At 40.5% G+C, this 24,776-nt stretch overlaps 1 protein-coding gene across 3 annotated transcripts; it reads right to left on the reverse strand.

The window, feature by feature from the left end:
* Positions 1-2,623: 2,623 nt before the first annotated feature.
* On the reverse strand, positions 2,624-24,292 carry DDX59 (DEAD-box helicase 59). 3 transcript variants are annotated; one of them, XM_044267559.1, is made up of 8 exons: positions 24,206-24,292; positions 22,009-22,817; positions 20,823-20,990; positions 17,581-17,670; positions 11,003-11,254; positions 9,761-9,913; positions 8,925-9,053; positions 2,624-3,045 (listed from the first exon to the last, which is right to left on the reverse strand). In XM_044267559.1, exons 2-8 carry the CDS (start codon positions 22,804-22,806, stop codon positions 2,782-2,784), a joined length of 1,854 nt encoding a protein of 617 aa, XP_044123494.1. In that variant the 5' UTR covers positions 22,807-22,817; positions 24,206-24,292; the 3' UTR covers positions 2,624-2,781. The 3 variants fall into 3 exon arrangements, with proteins under 3 accessions (XP_044123494.1, XP_044123493.1, XP_044123492.1); XM_044267558.1 differs by lacking the exon at positions 24,206-24,292 and adding an exon at positions 24,051-24,184; XM_044267557.1 differs by lacking the exon at positions 24,206-24,292 and adding an exon at positions 23,630-23,833.
* Positions 24,293-24,776: the final 484 nt, after the last annotated feature.

A 24,776-nucleotide genomic window follows, 5' to 3' on the forward strand; every position in this document is an offset into this window, starting at 1 on the left:
CTTATAATCCCTTTATGTGCAATTTTGTCAAATTAACACCACAGACGCCATACATTATAAAATAGAACAGTAACACTGGTCCTCACACTAACCTCGCAGAACAAGAGAATTGTGTTTACTTAATTATCAGTGGTTGGTTTTCATACAGTGGCCCTACAGCCTCTGGGGTCACTCTAAGTGTGCCTGGGAGACAACAAAGGAGTCCTATCTGTCTGGAGTCAGTTTACTTTTGGCTGCCAGGAAAGTCACCTCGAATGACACATCACCTCTTGTGGCAGGCCTGCCTACATTTGTGGAGCAAACTCTGTGTGGATTGTGGTGAGCAGAAAATGCAACAAGGCACTAAGAGGTGCATTGATATTAATCTCATAAAAGGGCGCAAGCCGAGTAACACTGCCAAAAAAAAGTACGGTTTTATCAGAAAATAACACTTCATGGATCCACCTTAGATTTATAAACGTTTTTTTAATAAAAATTTATTTATAAATTTTAATATAATATTTAATATAATTTAAAATATTTAATATAATAAATATTTTTAAAGTTTTATAAAAATTAATCATTGTGAGAATTTAAATACGTGGCAATGTTCTTTGTGAAGATGTGAGGAAACAAAAAAAAGAACTTCAAAAAAAAAATTCTGATTTGATCCTGTAAGCCTGGGGCTCTTGCCCCCACCATTGCCTCATTCACCTGCTGCCTTAAGGGAAGGGAGAGTTCCGAAGAGGGTGGTCAATAATGCCCAAGGCAATAGGAAAGTTCAAAATGAGAGCAGGCGGGACATCAGGTTGTAGGAAGAAAAATGAAGGACAGGAGTGGTGGTGGGAGCAGAAGCCGGCCAGCCAGCACATTAAGCTGACCAGTGAGGTTACGTCATAGCCCAATACTACTGATTTTTTAAAAATATGGTCTTCTAGGGGTGCCTGGCTGGATCGTCCGTAGAGCACACAACTCTTGATCTTGGGGTTGTGAGGACAAGCGCCACATTTGGCACAGAGGTTAGTTAAAAAAAAATGTTAGTGCCCATTGGTGATGGTTTAACAAGTTTGGTAAAGGGACACCTGGGTGGCTTAGTCAGTTAAGCATCTGCCTTCAGCTCAGGTCATGATCCCAGGGTCCTAGGATTGAAACCCCATGTCTGGCTCCCTGCTCGGCGGGGACCCTGCTTCTCCCTCTACCTGCCGCTCCCCCTGCTTGTGCTCTCTTTCTCTCTCTGACAAATAAAATCAATCTTTAAAAAATACAGTCTTCTAAATATGTTGACTTGCTAAGCTCTCTTATAATTATACTGCTTTTATTTATAGGCAAGTTTGAGCCTAGTGAAAAAGTGCCCTTTCTCTAGAGAGTATTATCAGCACTTTTAAGGACCCCCCCCCCTTTTTTTTTTTTGACAGAGAGAAATCACCAGTAGGCAGAGAGGCAGGCAGAGAGAGAGAGGGAAGCAGGCTCCCTGCTGAGCAGAGAGCACAATGCTGGGCTCCATCCCAGAACCTTGGGATCACGACCTGAGCTGAAGACAGAGGCCTTAACCCACTGAGCCACCCAGGTCCCCCTTAAGGCCTCTTTTATACGTTGAGCACTGAGCTGAGGCTTTGAGTTCAGGCTCTAAATGCACCTCTTCTGGCTACAACACTCTGGGACCTTAATGGCTGCCTTATCCTTGAAATCAAACATACTTATCACTTGACAGCAAACTCAGAAACAGGTAAAGAGAGCCAGAGTCTTGAGGGTTCATATTCTTTGGGGAACTTCTGACCCCCTGATTTCCTTTGGGTGGAGACAACATTAAGAAACTATCTACACGTAGACTCTAGTTAGTTATATAAATCTCTGCCACAGGGTGCCTGGGTGGCTCAGTGGGTTAAGCTTCTGCCTTTGTTACAGGTTGTGGTCTTGGGGTCCTGGGATCAAGCCCCGCATCGGGCTCTCTGCTCAGCAGGGAGCCTGCTTCCCCCTCTCTCTCTGCCTGCCTCTCTGCCTACTTGCGATCTCTGTCAAATAAGTAAAAAACAAATCTGCCACACCCCTTTGGGGAGGATGTTTAGGATATCCTAATGTTAAGTGTCCTAAATGTTAAGTGTCAACATTTATGTAACATACTATTTAACTGACACCAGCAGTTTACAAAGAAATGAAAGTACTGATGCATCAAGTACTTATCCTTTCTTCTAGCATTTAATATTAGTTAGCAAACCAAAATTAACCTAAAACTGTAAGTAGCAACATGAACATGACATTATTTTGATAAGCTCATATTAAATGTAACATAAACTTCTATTTACCAAGCTGAAGGGAAAACTAAGAATAGGATAGATATTTCATATTTATCTTTTAAAAGCAGCACTGACCATTTCTTCCAGTTTCCATCATTTACTTTCTTCCTAACATTCGTTTATTGAACAATGATCCAAGCGCTGATAGGCTTGCAGCGCACGGGGGACACTAAACAAAAGCATCACCATTCTGAGTCTGACTCCTCATTATTCAGGTTCCTGGTTCTGACAGCAGCTCCAAAAATATTTATTAAGGAAAAACTGAGGCTTTGTCTAGACAGAAAAAATTTTACTTTATTTAGCAATTCATTTTCTTATTTTTTAATTTATGAGAATTAAAAGGGAAATAAATACAATACTGCAGTATAAATTTGAGATTCAATTTAAAAAATTTAAATTATGTTAAATGTTTTTGTTTCATGTACAGGTCTCATTTACTCAAACCATACAATTATACAGAAATTTCACTGGTAATACACAATAAAAAATTGTTCAGTGGTATCACAAGTCATTTTTGAGAATTACTTTTATCATGTTTTCTAATGATGTCCATAAGATTAGCTCCTGTAACCAGATCATTCTGTGTCTGTTTATCTTTCTGTTGTTCCTTTCTTTTCTGGTCATGAAGGTAGGGGGAATTTAACAACTGTGGGGGAAGAATGGATCCTGTGGGTTTCACTCTTTTTGCAATATCCCAGAAGAGTCTTTTTGAATTGTTATTGATGAAAGTAATCGCTGTTCCATGTTGGCCTAATCTTCCCACTCTTCCAACCTGAAATGAAATGCAAAGAACATTTCCAAAATGTTCACATAAAACCTCAATGTCGCTTGAAAGAAAATGAAGATTAGTATTTAAAGAGGCTTTACTAAGATTAACATGCATTCACGTAGCATGTTTTTGAATTGTACATCTCAATGTAGTTTGTGAAACCAAATTAGTGGACTGCCACCTGCATATTTTTAATGAAATAGCTTGAACAGAAAATAACAAAGCGCCCACACATAACACAAGTAAGTACTGCTTGTTAAATGTTTGTTTCAGTTACGAATCCTGTGTGTGCATGTGCACGTGTGTGTGTGTGTGTATGTGTGTATGTGTGTAGGGTGGTAATGACACGAAGATGGTTCTTATCATCAGAAGGTTAGGGTAAAAGCTTTTTGAAAGCTACTGTTTTTAGAACAAGAAGACTATTTGCTTTAGAGTACTTCAGTGCCTCTGAAATGTGAGATTTAAGCAAATTCATTTTTTGCATCGTTATTTCTGATTTTGATAAAATTCAATGGATATAAATTGGTGATGGAAACACACAAGAAACAAAATTTGCTCATTTCCAAATATACTGAGAAATTCTTCAGAAGAAGGGGGTAAATACACAGTCACAGGCAATTATGGCTCCTTAATTTAAATGTAGAACTTAAAATCTATTTTCAGAGTTATTTAAATGAATAGTTGCTGCCAATATACAGGACATTTTAAGGCTTAAAACAAAACAAAACAAAACATGGCCCTCTAGGGAATGAGACTGGGAACAAGTAAGGGAAGGAATGCTATTTTATTTAATTATGTTACTGAATTTTTCCAATAAGGCTAAAAATTAATATGAAATATAGCTGCATTCACATACTGGAAGAAAATATTTGCAAATCATGTATCTGGTAAAGGTTTTCTAATATATAAGTAACTTTTACAACTCAGTAACCCGGGACAACCCAATTTAAAAAGGGGCAAATAATTTAAACAGACATTTCTCCAAAAAAGATATACGAATGGCCAGTATGTACATGAAATCATGTCCATTTGTCATTGGGGAAATTCAGATCAAAACATAAAAGAGAGGGGGGCCTCGTCGGCTCAGTTGGTCAAGCACTGAAGTCCTTTTTCAGGCTCAGCACCTAGCACAGAGTACCGCACTCACTCTCTCTTTAAAATAAATAAAAATAAAATCTTAAAAAGAAGAACACAAGACAAGGAGATATCACTTCACACCCTAGCACAGCTATAGTTAAAAAAATAATAAGTACTGATAACGATTTTGAGAAATTGGAACCCTCATACATCACCAGTGAGGATGTAAAATCATGAAGCTGTGTTGGAAAAGGGTCTATCAGTTCCTCAAAACAATACACACAGAATTACTGTATGATCCAGCAATTCCATTCCCAGGTGTATGCCCAAAAGACATGAAAATGAAGAAATGTTGGCGAGGATAAGCAGAAAAAGGAAACCTGTGCTCTGTTAACTGGAATGTAATCTGGTATAGCCTCTGTGGAAAACAGGGAATTTCCTCAAAAAATTAAAAATAGAATTACCACATGATCTAGTAATTCCACTACTGGGTATTTACTCAAAAGAACAGGAAAACACTAATTTGAAAAGATAGATGCGCTCCTATGTTTACTGCAGTATTATTTACAATAGCTGAATTACGGAAGCAGCCGTGCCACTTCTATGGAAGTGTCCATCCACGGGTGAATGAATAAAGAAGACATGATCTATATATGCCTGGGAGTACTACTCAGCCTTAGAAAGAATGGAATCTTGCCATTTGTAACAACATGGATGAATCTAGACAGTATAATGCTAAATGAAGTCAGTCAGTCAGAGAGAAAGAAATACTGTATGATTCCACTCATACGTGGAATTAACGAAACAAATGAACAAATTAAAAACGACAAAAGCCAAACAAAACAAAACAAAAAAAAACGACAAAAGCCAAAAAAGAGAGACTTAACCTTAGAGAACAAACTGACAGTTACGGTGGTGGGGAGAGGGGTGAAATAAGTGAAGAGAATTAAGAGTGCATTTGTCCTGATGAGCACTGAGTAATGCACTGAATTGCTGAATCACTATATTGCACACCTGAAACTAATAAAATACTGTATTTTAACTATACTGGAATTGAAACAAAAGAAATGAAAACCTATGTCCACATAAAAACTTGTAAATGAATGCTTACAGCAGCATTATTCACAGTAAAAAAAAAAAAGTAGAAACATGCTAAATGTCCAGCAACTCTTGAACAAAGGTGGTATATCCTTACAATGCAATATTATGTAGCAATAAAAAATGTACCGATATATATATGGGTAAAACTTGAAAACATCATATTCAGTGAAAAAAAGCCAGAGAATACCACACACCATATGATTCCATTTATATGAAATTTCTAGAAAAGATAAATCTATAAAGACAGAAAGTAGAGTAGTGGTTGCTTAAGGGGTATGTGTGTGTGTGTGTGTGTACACGCATGTGCGCATGTGTGAGAGATGAAGGGGGAGTGAGTGATTGCTGATGGGCTGGGTATGGGGTTTTCTCTTGGGGATGATAAAAATGTTCTAAAATTGTAGTAATGGTTGCACAACTATATGAATATACTAAAACCACTGAATTGTACACTTTCAAGTGGCGAATTTTATCAATTGAGACATAATTTATTCTAAGATATTTTATACTGAGACATAAGCTTTTTAAAAAAATAACTGCAATAGTCTACAAACTCTAAAAAAACTTAACAAATTTAAAATTATTTCCCCAGAAGCTCTCTGCCCCTAAATTAGAAGCAGACACGCAGGGGCACCTGGGTAGCTCAATTGGTTAAGAGTCCGACTCCTGGTTTCACAACTCAGGACACGATCTCAGGGTTGAGACTGAGCCCGGCAGCATTGAGCTCCATGCTCTGATTCTGTCCTTCTCCTTTTGCCTCTCCCCCCAGCTCATGCATGCGCTGTCTCTCTCAAATAAATAAATCTTTAAAAGCAGGCACACAGGAATACCTACTATAATTTAAAATACATATATCCTCGGGGTGCCTGGGTGGCCCAGTCAGCTGAGCATCCGACTCTTGGTTTTGGCTCAGATCATGATTATGGGTCCTGAGAGTGAGCCCCAAGTAGGGCTCTGCCCTCAGCGGGGAGTCTGCTTGTCCCTCTCCCTCTGCTCCTTCCCCCACTCATGCTCTCTCTTTTTCTCTCAAATAAACAAAATCTAAAACCAATCAATCAATCTTAAAAAAGTCCATGTATCCTAAAAAAAACAAATATAAATAAAATGGAATTAAATAAAATACAATATTTTCCTTTGACCGGGCAGGTCTCCTACGCATTTATCTTACAAATACACTGCATGAGAGGCATAACTATGCAGGTGAATTTTCAGTGCAGCATTATTATTATTATTTTTCTAAATAGGCTCCATGCCCGATATGGAGCCCAACACGGGGCTTGAACTCATTACCCTGAGATCAAGACCTGACCTGAGATCAAGAGTCAGATGCTTAACTGACTGAGCCACCCAGATGCCCCGTGCAGCATTATTTAATAACAGAATATTAGAAACATGTGATTTCCATCAAATTCAAAAGGATTCATCAAGTAAATTAAGATAATCCATAAAATAGATTACCATGCAGCCATGAAAACAGATCAAGCCCTATTAAACAAGTAAAACCATTTAAAGAGTTTAGAACAGGGCCTCCTCGTCATATGGGAAGCATTTGATACACATTAGTATTTTTAAAATGATACCTATTATGTATGCTAATAAGGAAAGATGCCTAATACATATTTAATAAAGAAGGCAAGGCATAGATAGTTGGTGTAATATGGTCTCATTTATGTAGTAAGTGTAACTAGGTATGCATACACACGTGTATTTGTGTATAAATAGGCATTTATATTTTCTGCACTGTTAACTGCAGTATCTACTAAAAGGTAGGAGGGCTACCTTACAAAGACCTATTTTTTTATCTTGGGGTCCTTGGGTGGTTCAGTCAGTTGGACATCGGACTAGATTTTGGCTCAGGTCACGATCTCGGGGTCGTGAGATCGAGCCCCACATAGGGCTCCATGCTGGGGAGGGAATCTGTTGTAGAGTCTCTCTCTTTCCCTCCGCCACTCCCCCTGCATGCACATGTGCACGTTCTCTCCCTAGAATACACAAACCTTAAAAAAACAAAAAACAAAAAAGGGTGCCTGGGTGGTTCAGTGGCTTAAAGCCTCTGCCTTCAGCTCAGGTCATGATCCCAGGGTCCTGGGTTCGAGCCCCACAGCGGGCTCTGTTCCACAGGAAGCCTGCTTCCTCCTCTCTTTCTGCCTGCTTGTGATCTCTGTCAAATAAATAAATAAAATCTTTAAAAAAAAAAAAAAGAAAGAGACTTATTTTTCATTTTATATCTTTTGTTGCTTGCATTATTTCTTATTGTGTATCTTCATACTTCACTTACTGAAGCAAGTGAACAAACAATACACTGATACAGAACCAGAAAAGCGGGAGGATATGGGGCCATTCTGAGCAGATGTTAGAAACTCTACAAACATCAAGACCCCCTGAGGCCATAGCTCAGGGTACATTGTGAGTAACTGAGAGCCACAGGACTGACCATGGGATGGCAAGAAAGAGTTAATTAATTATAATCAGCATATTCTACTTAAGAAGCAAAGGAGTTTCTTAAACATGTTAATATTTTAGAAAGATTACACCCAAAATCATTAAAAGTTTGGAAGAAAATAAGCTTCAGTGATCTGAGCAATCAATTCCTGTGTGCGAGTCAGTTCCGTGATGCACAGGTAACTGAGGCAGCACAGACAGACAGAGGCTCTGCTATATTATTACTAAGTAAAGACACAAGTAACAATGCCTTCAAGGCACTAAAAGCATTTCAGTGGGTGATCCCAGCAAATGCGGCATTCAGAGGTAATTCTACGAACATGACAGAAAGGCTTTACTTGAAGAGTCTGTAAGTGATGCCGGAGAAGGAAGACAGGTAGCAGTCAGGGAGATAAGGCGATGCTAACAGAAAGCTCTATTTCTGCTCGAAAGAAGAGCTGCTGTTATCTCTGGCAGCAAAATAAAGAAACAAAACTTTAATAGGTGAAAGTCTAGAACAAATAAGGATATGAAGAAGAGATGAAGACAAGATTTCTAAAAAAAAAAACAAATACTTTTAATGGATCAGTTTTATTTTGGCCAGATATATTAACTTAAAACAAAGCCTTGTTTCCCCTTGGTTATAAAAGTCACTTAATATGCTTACTGAATAAGAAATACAAAGGAAGTAAAAATAACCGCAAAACTAGCTACTTAAAATTTTTTTACACTAACATTTTAGGTTATTATTTCTAATAATTTAACCCATTTTAGGTATACATATAGTTTTTTAAAAAAAATTTAGTTTATATCCATATATACATATTTTTAAATATTTTATTTTAAAGTAATCTCTACTCCCAACAGGGGGGTCGAACTCATAACCCTGAAATCAAGAGTCATATGCTCCACCAACTGAGCCAGACAGGCACCCCCATACATATACGTTTTATTTTTTTATTTTTTAAAAGATTTTATTTATTTATTTGACAGAGATCACAAGTAGGCCGAGGCAAGCAGAGAGAGAAGGGAAACCAGGCTCCCTGATAAGCAGAGAGCCTGATGCGGGGCTCGATCCCAGGACCCTGAGATCACGACCTGAGCCGAAGGCAGAGGCTTAAACCCACTGAGCCACCCAGGCACCCCTACATATACGTTTTAAAAACAAAATGATGTGAGAGTTTTTTTATATCTATGATAAAACTTTTTTATCTTTTTAGTTACCATTCTACTGACAATGCCTCACCCAAGAAAACTCACGGTGGAAACATATAAAATCTCTTTACCTGATGCACGTACTCGTCCATACTTGAAGGCATATCGAAATTGACAACCAGCTTGACACTGATCAAGTCTAGGCCTCGTCCCAGGACTCCTGTGCTCACCACAACTTCGTAGTCTCCTTCAAGTAATCCCTTCCCGACAAAGCAACACAATTCATTATTCAGAATTTATCTTACCTGGTTTGATACAATTCAGACATCTTTTCTTTTTTCAAAGCTTTCTTCATCAATATTGTTGTTGCCAAATCTTTTCAATAAGTTAAGGTCTTAATATAACTGAGGAACATGTGTAGTTTAATTCTTCCCAAACCCTCCCCATTCCTGGTATCAATTTTTTTTTCTACTAAGGTATTCTGGCAAACATTTCTAAGGGTGAATTTATTGCTCTCCCCCAGTCTAAACTGACTTGATTCCAGAAATGGTGGATTCTGAATTAGTAATCTATGTAGTAGATTAATCCTGTAGGGAACAGGCTTATTGCTTCCAACACACAGAAGCCTGAGCAAGAGGAACAATTAGCTCATAGTCCTGCCTGCCTGAAATTCTTGCAGTCATTAAAAAAGTCTGCTTTAAAAACCTGCTGGTGATATAGGGTCCCTTAAAAAGAGAATGCTGAGGGCGCCTGGGTGGCTCAGTGGGTTAAGCCGCTGCCTTCGGCTCAGGTCATGATCCCAGGGTCCTGGGATCGAGTCCCACATCGGGCTCTCTGCTGAGCGGAGAGCCTGCTTTCCTCTCTCTCTCTCTCTCTCTCTGCCTGCCTCTCTGCCTACTTGTGATCTCTCTCTGTCAAATAAATAAATAAAATCTTTAAAAAAAAAAAAGAATGCTGAGTGTCAAACCTTCAATATGTTTTTCCTTTCTGTTTGTGATTTTTCCGAATGTATAGATACACTTTTTAAACCTGTGATTTTCTGCACTGCCTCGCTTAAGAGATCTGCTCCCAGCTTGCAGTCCACAAATACTAACACTGGAGGCTTGAAGAGCTTCTTATCCTGAAAAATGAAAAACATGCATTTAAAATTATTCATAGAACATAAATCAAAATGGGAAGTTTTTCTGAAAGCACTAGTATAAGCTAGTTATCAAAAGGTTCATAGAGGAAAAATGAGTGTTAAAATGAGTGTTTTCTTTAAAACATGCAAAAACAAAAGCGCAAAACTCTACTGCTCTTCAGTTTCTCCATCATTTCATTAATATTGCAAAAATAATTTTAAAATTTTGAGTGTAATTTAAGATTATAAATACTGTTTATAAGTAAATACAAACTGTATTTAACTTAATACTTTATTTTTTTAATTTTTTTTTAGAAAGAGAGTGCCCAAGCAAGCTGGGGAAGAGAGAGAGGGAGAGAGGGAATTTTAAGCAGGTTCCACGATGAGCAAGGAGCCCAACATGGGGTTCAACCTCAAAACCCTGAGATCATGACCTGATCTGAAACTGAACCAAATGCTTAACTGACTGAACCACCCAGGCATCCCCTTTCTACTTTAAGTAACTGTGCTTACATATTATGACCCACTTAATAAATTTCTGTTTAAACAAGTTACTGCTGGGACAACCTGGGTGGCTCAGTCAGTTAAGCATCTGCCTTCAGCTCAGGTCATGACTCCAGGGTCCTGGGATCAAGTCCCGCATGAGGCTCCCTGCTCAGCAGGGGAGCCTGCTTCTCCCTCTGCCTACTGTTCCTCCTCCTTGTGATCTCTCTTTCTGACAAATAAATAAATAAAATATTTTTTAAAAATGAGCAAGTTACTGCTAAAAAAATTATATTTCTCAAGGACAGAATGGCCAAGAAAGAACTTGTCTTTATCTAATATATAAAACTACTAAAAATTTTTGAAATAAAAAATATTATTTAGGAATAATCTTGATATTTATATCTTTCTATAATACAGAAAATGAAAAGCAACCCTGCATCCATACAGCATTTATTTGATCCCCACAGAATTCCAAAGTAAAGCAATTTATTATTAAATATCTAGACAAATTACCCAAAAGCTGTATCTAAAAATCGTTATCTTAAGAACTGTAAAAGATGCAAACACTGTCTACAAAACAGGGTTGCGTGGTTCACTACTCACATTTAAGATTTCAAATAATTTCTTCTTTTTGGCTGGCTCTTCCACCCACAAAATAATCTGGCGCACACTGGAACAGGGCAGGTTCTTTTCCCCAGTGATAATTCTCACAGGATTCTGCAGAAGCTGGCTTGCTAGTTGTTCTATGCTAGCTGGAATTGTAGCTGAAACCAAAATGGTCTGACAATCATTAGGAACGTTTTCCAAAATGTCAAGCACTTGCTGTTGAAAGCCCATCTTTAACATGGTATCGGCCTAAAATGAAATCATTTTAAAGTTAGTCCTACTTGACATTAAAACCCTGAGCCACCCAAGGAAAAAAAAGATATGATTAAGAACATGAAAAATTAAAAACTTCTGCACAGAATATACTACAATGTCAAAATATAAAGAACTGGGAAAATATATATTTATATAAACTTATACATTGTATGATTACATGTTTTTAGTGATATACAAAGATTTTTATGGCATTATTAATACTGGCAACAAATGTATAAACCCTAAATATCCATCAATAGGGGATCTGGGAAATAAAATATGGTAGAGCCATATACTACAACCCTGTGCTACCATTAATAATGAGAAGAAAGTCCTTTATTAAATGATACTCACTGCTAGGAGGAAAAAAGCAAAGTACAAAACACTATGCATAACGTGGTACCATTTGCATATACACCCAAGAAACTTAATTGCTAACTCTGGGGAAAGGGCCTGCAGGCTGTGGAAGGGAATGCAATTAAATTTTTCATTTTATAGGGGGGTGGGAGGTTGGGGTACCAGGTGGTGGGTATTATAGAGGGCACAGCTTGCATGGAGCACTGGGTGTGGTGAAAAAATAATGAATACTGTTTTTCTGAAAATAAATAAATTGGGAAAAAAAAAAAGGAAAAAAAAATTTTTCATTTTATAGCTTTTAGCAAAGTTTGGGGGTTTGTTGTTGTTGTTGTTTTTTAACCATGTACATATATTTATAATAAAATATTAAATAAATTTAAAAAATTTAATGCTGAGGGCTTTTGCTTCTGTATATATTGCTGCATTGCTAGTTTTCAAAAACAATTTATGTACTACTAAGCAAACAAGAAAAAATTTTGTTAGTGCTGCTTTAAAATAATGAAAGATAAAGGCTATCTTGATTTTTTAAATACAATCCAGGTGTCTGTAATTTTGAAAATTAAGATATTAAACTATTTCAGTGTATTTAGACTAAAGCATTGTATTTTTGTTGTTATTTCTTTGTTTTTTTTTTTTATTTTTTAAGTAGGCTCCATGCCCAGTGTGGGGCTCAAACTCATGTCTCTCAGATCCGGAGTCTGATGCTCTACTGACTGAGCCAGCCAGGCATCCCTAAAGTACTGTATTTTTAAGTGTCCATTAATGTGGACGTTTAAACACTCATTTTAATATTATTCATTCTATGATATTTAAAAAATCTAAAATAAACATGATGGTCTAGGTTTGATCCTGGCTCTACCTAGGACCTTAAATTAAGCATGTTAATGAATGGCTATACGCCCATTTTACAAATGGGAGTGATAATGGTTACCACCCCATGGGGCTGTTATGAGGATTCATGAGATAAAATACTTAAGACCCTTGAGACCACACTCACAGCATGGTCTCTATGTTTCAATTTACCATGAGACACAGAGCATGTGCATATGCACACGGCAGTATGGCTTGCAAACATCCCCTGCTTTTCCTCAATAATCCTACTCAGCCCCTCTCATCTTAGGAGATGGCCTCGCTTCTCCCAGTTCAGAAAACAGAGAAGCCATCAGAAATAAGTTCGCCCCGTTTCTTTCATCCAAGCTTCCCCACATCTAATCTGTTCACACTAACATGCCCCAAATCCAGCTGTTTCTCTCCAGCTCACAGTTGTAAGACTCCCCCTCATCCTGTCACCCCCACAACGGAAGCCATCCACCTCAAGCACCCAGCTTGAACATAAACCATATCTTCTAGTACATAAATCATATCTGCTACTCCTCTGCTGAAACCCTCCAGTAATTTCCCATCACACATAGACTAAAACCCAACGGCTAACCACAGCCAAAAGTCCTACAGTTTTCATCTTCATCCACTTCTCCGACTTCATCCCCTACCATTCCTCCATGTCACGCCCCACGACCCTATCACACCAGCCTTCTTTCTGTGCTCAGCTACCTAATGCTTGCTCCCACGTGAGCTCCTGCACACTGGCTGTTTTGTTTGAAGCAGTCTTTCCTCCAGATGGATCTCTGCGTGGCTGGCTCCTTCTCATTCAGGTTTCAGCAGAAATGGCATTCAGGGAACCCTCCTCTGATACTAACCTAACTCCCCAGGTGTCTCTCTCACACAACCTGTGTACCAACATTTGTCATGGCTTATCTCGCCTTCCACTGTATCCTCAAAACCAAGGATAGTGTCTATCATGTAAAAAGCCCTAAAAATGCATCTGATGAACAAATAAGCACTCATTAAATCTGAGCACTGAAAAAGTACTACCTGTCAGGCAGCATGCTAGTCAGTGTGTCCCAAATCTCCCTGAAGACAAGAATCACCCAGACAGAGTTTTTACATATTCCTCGCCTCCAACTCAGGCCTACTGAATCAGTATACCCAAGGAAGAGGTCTGGGCTTCAATTACATTCACTGAACACACTGGATGATTCTTAACCATTAGAGAAACTTGGACCAACACGGTGCTTGATTGTAGGGATATAGCAAGGAACATAACACAAGAGAAATGATAACAGTCTATAGCCAGGTCAACAGAGCCTAGAGGAAAGAAGGCCAGAAGTCTATCAGGAGAACTGATAGAAGGTTTCAGAGCCATGGACACATAAAGAAGGAAGAGAAGGAAGAGGGGACAAAAGAGAATTCTAGGCTAAAGGACAGATATGTGGAAGACACAGAAGAGTAATAGAGCAGATTTTTCTAATTCTAAAGGAATTATCTTAGTCTCCATGCCTGACCATTTCTGTATCTTCACCCTCCTCTCGAAACAGTGGCCTCTCTCTTCAGGGATATTACTCATTCCCAGTTCCTGCCTGGTCTCTCAGCCTACTTCTCTGTTTACTACGGACTCATCTTCAAACTTCACAAGCAGACACTCAGCCCCAGCCCTTGTCCCTCCCTCTCATCTTTCTCCCTTGGAGAAACCAGTGTGGCTCACATGGGTGCTGATGCCACACGGTATTTCCCCTTCATGCACCATTCACAAGAAATTCACATCTCTAAAACCAACTCAAATATTGTTAAGCCCAACCCATACCCACTTGTCCTTTACTTAAAATTAAAGGCACAACCAGAATTTACAGAGTCTCCTCAACCACCTTCTCCATCTTCTCTCATATTCAGTCATCAGAAGATTCATGAATGATTGATTTACAGTGATTCTCAAATGTACTCATGCCTCCACTGCCTCCGCCCTGTCCCTGACCCTGTTCACCTCTTGTCTGGGTTGCTAGCCATTCTGTCCCACAGATTCTTTCTTCTTTAATTTCTCTTTCATGGAGCAGCAGAATAACCTTGCTAAACCACCATTTTCCACATGTGACACCCCAACTCAATAATTTAGAAAGCCTCATTGTTTCCCACATCAAATCCAAAATCCTCTGCCTCTCTTTCAAGGCCCTCTATAATTTGACCCCACCCTAACTACCCAACTTTACTTCCTATTATTTCTCAGGACGAACACATCAAGCTGGCTGGTCCCTCCATGCTTGTGCTTGGCCTTTCTGGCTCTGCTCATGTTAGCCTCTTCACCTGGAATACTCGATATGTTCTCTAGTTTTCTAAATCCTATTCCATCTGTGGATGACCAGGTAACATCCCATGACATCGGAGAAGCCATTTTTACAGTGCCAATCCACACATTCTCTCATTTCTCCTTTTCACCTTAATTGTCTTGAACAATTAGCATATCATACACAGTCCCATTATTTTACTAACACTTCGTATCAGGAGTCAGCAAACTAAGGTTCTTGAGACAAACACAGGCCTTTATGTGTTTTTGTAAATAGAGCTTCAGGAGAAAGCAGTCACACCCGATTATTTACCTACTGTCTCTGGCTGTACTGAGCCGTTGCAGCAAAGACCACGTGGCCCCCAACGCCTACAATATTTCCTGTCTGGTCCTTTACAGAAAAAATCTGCCATTCCTTGGCCTGCACTACACCTTTCAGCAGCAATTCTGGGTGTCAGTGTAGGTGATAATGCTCTTGCCTTTACTTCAAGTGGTTGTGTATTTTTCTCTAGTAGGACTTCAGCACTTTGGAGGCCGTAATAATATTTAAAATTTCTTTGTGATGCCATCCGAACTGACCCAGAGTTGGTCAGTCTGTACCTAAATAGCACTGCTGGGCCAAAGTCAGTTTCAGTACATGATCAGTTATGTAGCTTACCAGTTCATTTCCTGCAATGCTGGGACAGAGGCTGCACAGGACAAGCACTTGGCACAGGTTTGCTGAATGAATACTCCTTTTGTATTCTGAGCACAGCACTGAGGTGCCCTGTGATGGCTCATTCATTGGCAAAAGTGAAAATGTCGTGGGGAGAAGCAAGCGGAAATGGGATCTCACTTTAAAATCTGAGGATCAGGGCGCCTGGGTGGCTCAGTGGGTTAAAGCCTCTGCCTTCGGCTCGGGTCATGATCCCAGGGTCCTGGGATCGAGTCCCGCATCGGCCTCTCTGCTCAGCAGGGAGCCTGCTTCCTCCTCTCTCTCTGCCTGCCTCTCTGCCTACTTGTGAGCTCTCTCTCTGTCAAATAAATAAATAAAATCTTTAAAAAAAAAAAAAGATTTAAAATCTGAGGATCATTTCTCTGGCTCATAGCATGGTGAGGACGTCAGAACACATGGACTGAGCAACACCGGGAAGCCCACCCGTACTTGCAGGCGGAAGTCAGTCTGACGATAACCGGATGCAGTAAGTCAGCTGACACTAGGTCACACCAGGCAAGTGCTGACTTAGCAGTACTTTTTAAAGGACTAAATAACAGTTCACAATAGCCAAGGTAGGGAAACAACCCAAGTGTCCATCAGTGGATGAACAGATAAAGAAAATGAGGTATATTTATACACAATGGAATATTATTCAGACTTAAAATTCTTTCCTTTTTTTGTAACATGGATGGACCTGAAGGACATTATACTCAGTAAAGTAAGCTAGACAGAAAAAGACAAATATTATACGGTAACACTTACATGTGGGATGTAAAAAAGTTAAAAATAAGAAAATAAAAGTCAAATTCATAGAAATTAGGAGAAAAATGATTGCCAGAGGCTGGAAGGTGGGTGAAACAGGAAGAGATCTAGGGCTAATGGGTAAAAACTTACAGTTATAAAACAGATAAGGTCTGAAATCATAACAGTTACCATAGTTGGTATCACTGTATTGTATAATTGTAATTTGCTAAGGGAGTAGAATTTAAATGCTCTCTCTCACATACACAAAAGTAAATATGTAAGAAAAAAAAACACAAAAAACTAATAAAGGACTGAATAACGTTACATTTACACAAGACTTTTCGGGTCTGAGCCATGTTCACAATCATTACTTCATCCTTGCCACAACTCTGGGAGATTAAATGAGTTGCCCAGCATCCCATAGTGGGTGGAGAAAAGGCTCAAATCCTCATCTCGGAGATCTTACTTATGTGTTCTCTCCATATTCTCTGGTACCCTACTGCTACCTCCTGGGACCCACAGTAGGGGGACCACGTTACTATCACTGGTCAGCCCCTGGACCCCACACTTCTGATCACTGCTGGGCCCCTGCTCTGTGACTGCTGGTGGGACACGTGTGAAAGTGGGCATGTGATACACTGCAGGCCGAACCAGCCCTTGCCCAGGCTGGGAGGACACATGGCTTTCTGTCCTCATGCCAGTTCACATGCTGGAATATCATCAGATAAAAACATATTTATTTCACCTTACTAAGCAAACCAAAACAATAAAAACGCCTATATGCTCTATGTCACACTGAAAATCACAACGACAGACACCTATGTCCACACAGAAAAAAATGCAAAAGGTCATCCAACTAAGCATGATGAGTTTCTTCCAAACTCCCTCTTGATAGTTATTGGCCACGGACATGTTTATTTTTATAGGCAAATGACAGCCGGTGTCAAATGTTTAAAAAACTTATCACTGAGGGATGCCTGGGGGACTCAGTTGTTAAGCGTCTACCTTTGGCTCAAGTCATGATCCTGGGATCGAGCCCTGCTTTGGGCTCCCTGCTCAGCCAGAGGCCAGCTTCTCCCTCTCCCCCTGCTGTGTTCCCTCTCTTGCTATGTCTCTCTCTGTCAAATAAATGATAAAGAATTTTAAAATAAATAAATAACTTATCACTGAGAGTAAAGTAGATGTTGGATTTGTGTTTTCTGTCAATTAGGAAAAAAACAGCTGGTTGTATTTGTTAACGTGGTTTAATTTGGGTGCACTACAGGTCAGGGGCAGTGCCACACAGGAGCCAGCTTAAAACTGACTACTGCGACTGAAAATGCCTGAACACATGGTGAGTTTATAGAAGTATAATATACTTTTCATAAATTAAACTATATGACTATGTTCTAAACAACAATTACTTACTTCATCTACTACTACAATTTTTATACCACGGAGTTCTACAGAGCTCTGTTTTATTATATCCAGAAGTCGCCCAGGAGTTGCTATGATAACCTGAAGAACAGAGAAAAAGAAAAAAAAATTAGATAATACTCCTTCCTTTCTTCCTTTCTTCCTTCTCTCTGTCCTTACTGAGTGGCTACTATGTGCCAGCCGCTGGGCTAAGTACTCAGAATTCAATTATGATTAAGTCACACATAGTCTCTGCTCTCATGAATCTCGCAACATAAAGGAACAGAAAAAACAAACAAATACCCATGAGGTCAGTAGAGTAATAAATGGAGGCATCTATCCAGCCCTAGCTAACATGTAAGTTAAAACCAAAAGGAATAGTGGGAGCCAGTGAGGAGAAGGCAGAGGGAAAACATTCAAGAACCTTCTGAAGCTGGAAAACCACTGAGGTTTCCACTGGGTAAAAAAGGGGGAGAAGACCTGGGTGAGGCTTGAAAAGAGGCAGAGGCCAGACCAGTAAAGGCCTAGCAGGCAGGCTGACTGCTATCTGGACTGTAAACAAAAGCAAATCCCTGAATCCTTTTGGGCCTGTTCTTCTGTTTTTAAATTAAAAGGTTGGACAAAAGGATTTCTAAAGTTGCTTAAGGCTCTTAACACTTAGAACATATTAGTTGAAGCAGTGGTTAAAAGTAGGGCCTGTTTGGTCAAACTTCAGTAGGGATCTTAGTTCTAGCAATTGATAATGGTGTGAGACTCTGTTCTCACATTCATAAAATGGAAATGATAATAATTACTGTGAGGATTAAATGAGACAGTGCCTGGTGTAAAGTACAGTAGTTACAAATGATCTCATAAATTTACTTGTATTCCACTTTTCAAGGACACACCGACACAATGGTGAGACAGATCATGGAGAATGATAAAATTTAGGGTTGTAGTAAGGATCTATATCTATAGAACTATAGAGTTCCGCTTAGTTTCTTCAGAAATACCATAAACATTTAAATCTGTTGTAGTTATTTTGAACTGAGCTCATCCCTTCTATTTCTATTTATTATTCCCCCCCGGCTTTTTTTTTATAAACCTTTTTTTAATGAACTCCCCCCCCATTCTTTTAGTGTGGGAATTTTAATAAATTTATAATAAACTTAATAAAGTCTAAAGTAAATTGATACATTTAGCTTTTTCTTGAGCAACCAAGGGCAAACGATTTAACACCAATCACAACTTTCCTGCACTTACACGCTACAGTCAGCCAGTATTTTACTTCTATTTTTTTTTAAACCCACAGATTGTTCATTATTACTTTTTATTTAGTCAATGTTTGTTCACATTTACCCACATTCTTAGGCTTTTCTTTGCTTGCCATTCTTTCTTTGATCCCACACCTTCCTTTCCAGAATCATCTTCTTTAATGCAGAATATCTTAGTTTGTGTTCTTTTAGATAAGTCTACTGGTAATAAACTCCCTCTCAGTTTTCTTTATCTGAACAGGTCTCTATCTTGCCCTGGCTTTTGAAAGATCACTTTGTTGAACAGACAGACTTTTCCATTTTTTTTTTCCTCAGGGGGGTATATGTGAAGGACAGAGCCTGGCATGGGGAGTGGGCAAGGCACAGGGTGATGAGGGGCCTCTGGAGAAAGGTGACCCTGCACGGGGTGTTGCGGTCTAAGGGGGTGAAGAGGATGCAGGGTGGAGTCTAGGAAGGAAGGCATCACTGGGGGGCAGGGGACAGAAATGAGGATGGGCGAATGGTTACATATAAGACAGCTGGTCAAGTAAATAAACATATAAAAGATAACAGGTAGCAGGTTTCTCACTGCCAGAATGATAAATATGGAAACAGGAAGCGCCAAAATGAGTCTTGTTGTGTTGAATTAGAGTTGGAAGTATCGACATGAATTCATGGTCTATAATAAATGTAGAGCAGAAACACACACTTACGGAACATTCTCTCCTTCCATTCACTGACAGGTCCTAGAAGCAATGGTACCTTAACAGCAAAGAGCAATAGCAATGAGCCCTACCAAGAGCCCAGCTCTTGATTTCTAGCTACTATCCTCTACCAAAAGGAATCAGGGCAGCTTGGGGAAAGGCAGGATTCCAGGGCTGAGCCAAGGGAAGAACAATTTAAGCATGAACATCTTCTTCAGATAGAAAGAAAAAAAGTGCTCAAAGAATGATTGGGATATAATAAAAGGCCGCAGAAACCAACTTCACAGTGCTTCCACCGCTCAAATTGGGGACAACTGGAGAACCAAAGCAAATCATGGTAATAACGCATTATAATCCTTTAAATATAGTAGGTAATTCTGAGTCATCCTGGAAATTTGGCAAAGCACAAGAAAAATATAATATCAAAGTACTCAAAATACTTAACTAAATACAAAGGCAAACAATAAACTTTACTTTTACTTTCCAGATAATATCTCCAGTAGAAGGACAGACTGAAATGGTGTATCACCTAAAAGGATGTAATGAAAAGAACAAAGCATCTCTTCTTCCATGATATTCCTTTCAAAGATGCATAACTTGAATCTAATCAATTGAGGGACGTTCTTCAAAGCAAGCAGTTTATAATCCTTAAAAGTGTCAAGATCATGGAAAAAAAGGAAAGAATAAAGAACTGTTCTAAACTGAAGGAGATGAAAGAGATATGGCAACGGAAGGCAAAATGTGATTCTGAACTGCGTTCTTATGCTACTGAAAAGTTGACAGAATGATTAGTAAAACATGAATGGGCTTTGAGGAGTAAATGATAGCAATGTTTACTCCTGAAGCATTCCAGTGTATCCATGTTAATTTCCGGATTCTGTAACTGTATTGTGGTTACGTGGGATAATGTCCTCGTTTGTAGAAATACACTCTAAAAGTGTATCAACTATAGATCCTTAAATAAATGCCATCTTTCTGAGATTTAACTTCTGAACCAGAAGACGATACGCCCACAGACCTTCAAGAGCAAATGTGATTAAATGAGGTAGTGCACAGAACATCCAATAGCATTTGGCGTATGACAGCTACTCAATAAATTGTGTTCCTTTCCTATAGAAAACAACCTTAAAAATAAAATTAAGGCTTATGTGGTAAGAATGTAAAGGTTAACCTACAAAAACAAAAATAAAAATAAATATAGGGTAACCTAAAAATCACACAAGTTCCTCAAGGGCAGAAACAAAACGACACCAAAAAACCCTAGCTCCCACATTGCTTATAATACTTTTCAAAGGCATTGTATCAAATTGGTGCTTACCTTCACATGTTGTCGCAAACGATAAAGCTGCGGGGGTAAGGGTAAGCCCCCTACCAGAAGCACGGTTTTCATGCGTGGCAGACCACTCATCAATTCTTTAGCTTGGCTCTCTATCTGAATGGCTAGCTCTCTTGTTGGTGTAAGAATGAGAGCAGATGGAGTTTTGCTCTGCAAAGATGTGAAAAACAAGTCTAAAAATGCTGGCAATTAATTCCTGCTGATGTGGACTAAATGTTCGAAGTGATTCTGGGGATGTTCCCATCAGCCCAACTAATTATGAACCCTCTTGCCTTTTGCTCCCTGCAGATTTTCTCTCCAAAAATCCACCATAAATGGAACCCTTCCTTATATAACAGATATACAGTGAAAAGGTCAAAACTGGGGCCAGGGAGAAACACCCACAATAAACCAGCATGGGAAAACTGAAGGCCAGCTGGACCCAGAAATCTCAAGCCACTTCAGAAGAGAAAACTAGGAAGATCTGGTTTTCCACCAGTGAGTTTCACTTGTATTTTGAACATCTGATGCTTTCTTTTATCTTTTTTCCCTCACATGATCTTCTACAATTCTTTAGTTTTCCAAATTTTCCTCCTTTACCTCTCCTCTCTTTGCCTGCGTTTTATAGTGGTTTCCCTTTCTATCCTACTTCAGACCTCATAAACTCACTAGTCCTTGGCAAATATGTCAGCGAAATTAATTACGTGTAGGAGTGCTTTGCACACTATAAACAAGTAAAGTAAGGTAGCAGTATTTTAAGATGAACCACGAATCACACTGAAGTATGTATTTTGAACTCTACAATAACTTTCCAACTTTGGTATAAATCATTTTTTTCAAAACACAAAATCCAAGGAGGCTAAACGGACAAAAAATTGCAGGTCATTCAGTCGGCAGGATTTTTTTTTTCCCCAAAGCAAAAGTATATTTCTTGAAAAGAAAATTTGTTGAAAGAAAATATTTTGTAAGGAAGGCGATTTTTAAGACCTTCAATGAAAATATTTTTGGTTCAATCCGATAAAAGAAAAATTCCCTAAAATTGTGTTTTTCATAGAAACTATCAGAAGCAAAATCACCAGGAGCAATAATGACTGAAGTTACACTTTCAGCTTGCAGTTTTAACATAGTTAAGGATGAAACTTTGTCTATACCCGACTTGCTTCTGAGAATAACACCTGAGAATTCTTACCTCACATAAAGCTCGGGTGATAACAGGAAGAAGAAAAGCAGCTGTTTTTCCTGAGCCAGTATCAGCACTGGCCAGAATGTCCCTTCCCAGAAGTCCCACAGGAATCATCTGCATTTGGATGGGGGTTGGAACTTCATAGCCTGATTTCTTCAAGTTGAGATTCAAGGCCTCAGGGAAACCGCAGTGCTCAAAGTCAATAATGGGTCTGGTGACACCTTGCCCTTGAACTACAATTCCTAGCTGCCTTTTAAGATTTTCAATTTGGTCTTCCTGAAGGTTCGAAATAAAGGGGTGCTCTCTATAGACATAAAAAGCATTAAGTGGAGACTCTGGCCCAGAATCCACTTTGTGTGGATCGCTGAGCTTTAATCTTTCTTCCTTTTCCTTTACTTGCAAAAGATGTTTTGCTTTACACTCCAAACTACACACATCCTCATCTGTCTTATCACAGATGTACTCTCCATAACGACCACAAACAACACAGACCGGTTCCCCAGGTTCCGGCCAGCGCTGCGTTTTGGAAAATGACTTAACAGGCTCTTCAGAAAGATCGCTCTCCTTCGCATCCTGCTGGGATCCAACCAAACCAACCTCAGCCAACTGACCAGTTGTACTGGGGAAAGGGCATGGTTCCATGCTGTGCCCTTCGGCTTCTTTTGTACCTAACGCATCAGCTCTATCACCTCTGCCTTCAGCCAGCCGCAGGTCTTCTGCATCTGGTTTAATTTTCTTAGCTGTACAACTTTTGCCATCATCATTAGCACTCCTCTTGATTTTGAGAGATCTTGGAACAAACATCCTCCAGTATTCTGTTGAGGAAATCACATAATGAGATGTATTTTACCCTCAAAAAAGTCCACATGTAAAGTACCATATGGCTATCCTGCAGTCCGCCTACGGTCCTAGGGCTTTGCCTGCAAGGAATCAAAGAAGGCATCATGACACTACTTAATAGCAAGCTTTCCTTCCATTCACAAATTTCCTCTAGTGGGAAAAAAAAAAAAAGAATCCTTTTTCCTTATACATGGGAATGGTGAACCTTTGCACTCTGCTTAATACAGCCTTGTGCATACAGGCTACTTCTGCCGACTACTTGCACTTTGAAATACCAAATATTATAGAAATTCTGGAGTAAATCCTTCTATTACATTTTTCACAAAACAGAAGGGATACTTCACAACTGGGATCTTTAAAATCAAAACCAGAAAGCATAGAGAAAAATGCTATTTTAGTAACACGTAGGTATTGCTACGTTCCAAGCACAGTGCTTAGTGCTTCACAAGGGAACCTTCACAAGCCCGTAAAAGGGGCTTCGCACCATCCCCGCACAGATACGCGCTCCCACGCTAGGCTGTATTATGTACTGTAATTTTTCACATGAGGAACGTTGGCCATTTAGAGATTAAGCGGCTTGTCCAAGCTCACACCCTTACTAACTGTCAGAACCCGAGCACGGTGGGCTCCAGAAGGCAAGCTCTCAAGCACTGCCATGCCTGTTTCCACCAAGAATGTTTTTGCAAAATGACGTGGATTGTGAAAGGCCTTTAACCTAATTTGGGGACTACTAAACATACTAATAAACATTTCTCGCAAAAAAAAAAAAATTCTTAAGCTAAATTACCAGATTCAGTTCTTCCAGAAAAATTCCAACAAAAAGTGCAACTGAAGATCTAGAATTACTGCCCTAAGTCTCCGGGAACGTCAAGGAGGTTGGGGGAGGGACGGCTCTGTATCAGCAGGAAGAGCTTGGGACTGAGGTCCTCGAAAGGCGAAACCGAGCAGGCTCCAGCAGGGCGGGCGGCTAGGCCTCCGAGTCCCCCGCGGCCCCCGACTCCTCCCGCCCCGCGCTCCCGGATCCTCCCCTCGGGCGTTGCCCCTCACCGCGGCCCCGCGGCCCTCCACCCAGAGGCGCGTGCACGTCACGGCGCTGCTAGGAGACGGGGCGGGCGGGGCACCGCGTTCCGGCGGGAGGCCCGGGACGTGGAGACCGCAAGGGTGGGAGGGCAACTGCTCACGGGGCGGGGGGAGGGGGTGTATCCTACCGCCGCGGCCTAGCGCCCCGCGTCCCAGAGGAGAGGGAACCCGACGGGAAGGAGGCCAGAGCTGCCGGGGCCCGCGGCCCGCTCACTGGCGCAGACTTGGGGCCGCGTCCTCTCCCCCCTCGGGGCCGGTTTCCTCCTCCCGGCCCTGGGCCAACCTTCCCTCCGGCAAGCCTGGACTCGCTCGGCCACACTACGGTTCCGAGGGAACGTGCGGAGCGCAGAATCCACTTCTCCGGGTTTTGGGAAAAGGCCGCGGCGCGTAGCGCGCGGGGAAGGCGGGGCTACTGCGGGAGGCGGAGCTTGGCTGGGAGCTGGCGGGGGGGCGGGGGGGCGGGGAGCGCGAGGGAGGGGCGGGGCCTGGGAAGTTCCGAGCCTTTCGTTGCCCTCTTCCCGGCTCCAGGGCGCTGGTAAATTTCGGATCCTGGCTGGAGCTGGCCAGGTTCTGCAGGGCGGGGCGGATTTGGGGAGCCTCTTGGAAGAATTTACGTAATCGAGTGGGCCGGGACTGCTGAAAAACAGTTTGACCGCCCGGAAAGACTGAAGCTGGTGGCGCGGGAGCCTGGTACCCTTAGAAATTGGGAAGTCTGAGTGTAAAAGGGAGGGGCAGAGGCTCAAAAGGCCTGTAATCCCAGTCTGCTTTTAGTTGGCAGAGTAACTCTGAAATGAAACGGAGTAAATTTGATGCGGTGCATGTGACATACTGGATCATATTTCCATACTACCACA

The sequence above is a fragment of the Neovison vison genome, chromosome 10, assembly GCF_020171115.1.
Source record: "Neovison vison isolate M4711 chromosome 10, ASM_NN_V1, whole genome shotgun sequence".
Lineage (NCBI taxonomy): Eukaryota > Metazoa > Chordata > Mammalia > Carnivora > Mustelidae > Neogale > Neogale vison.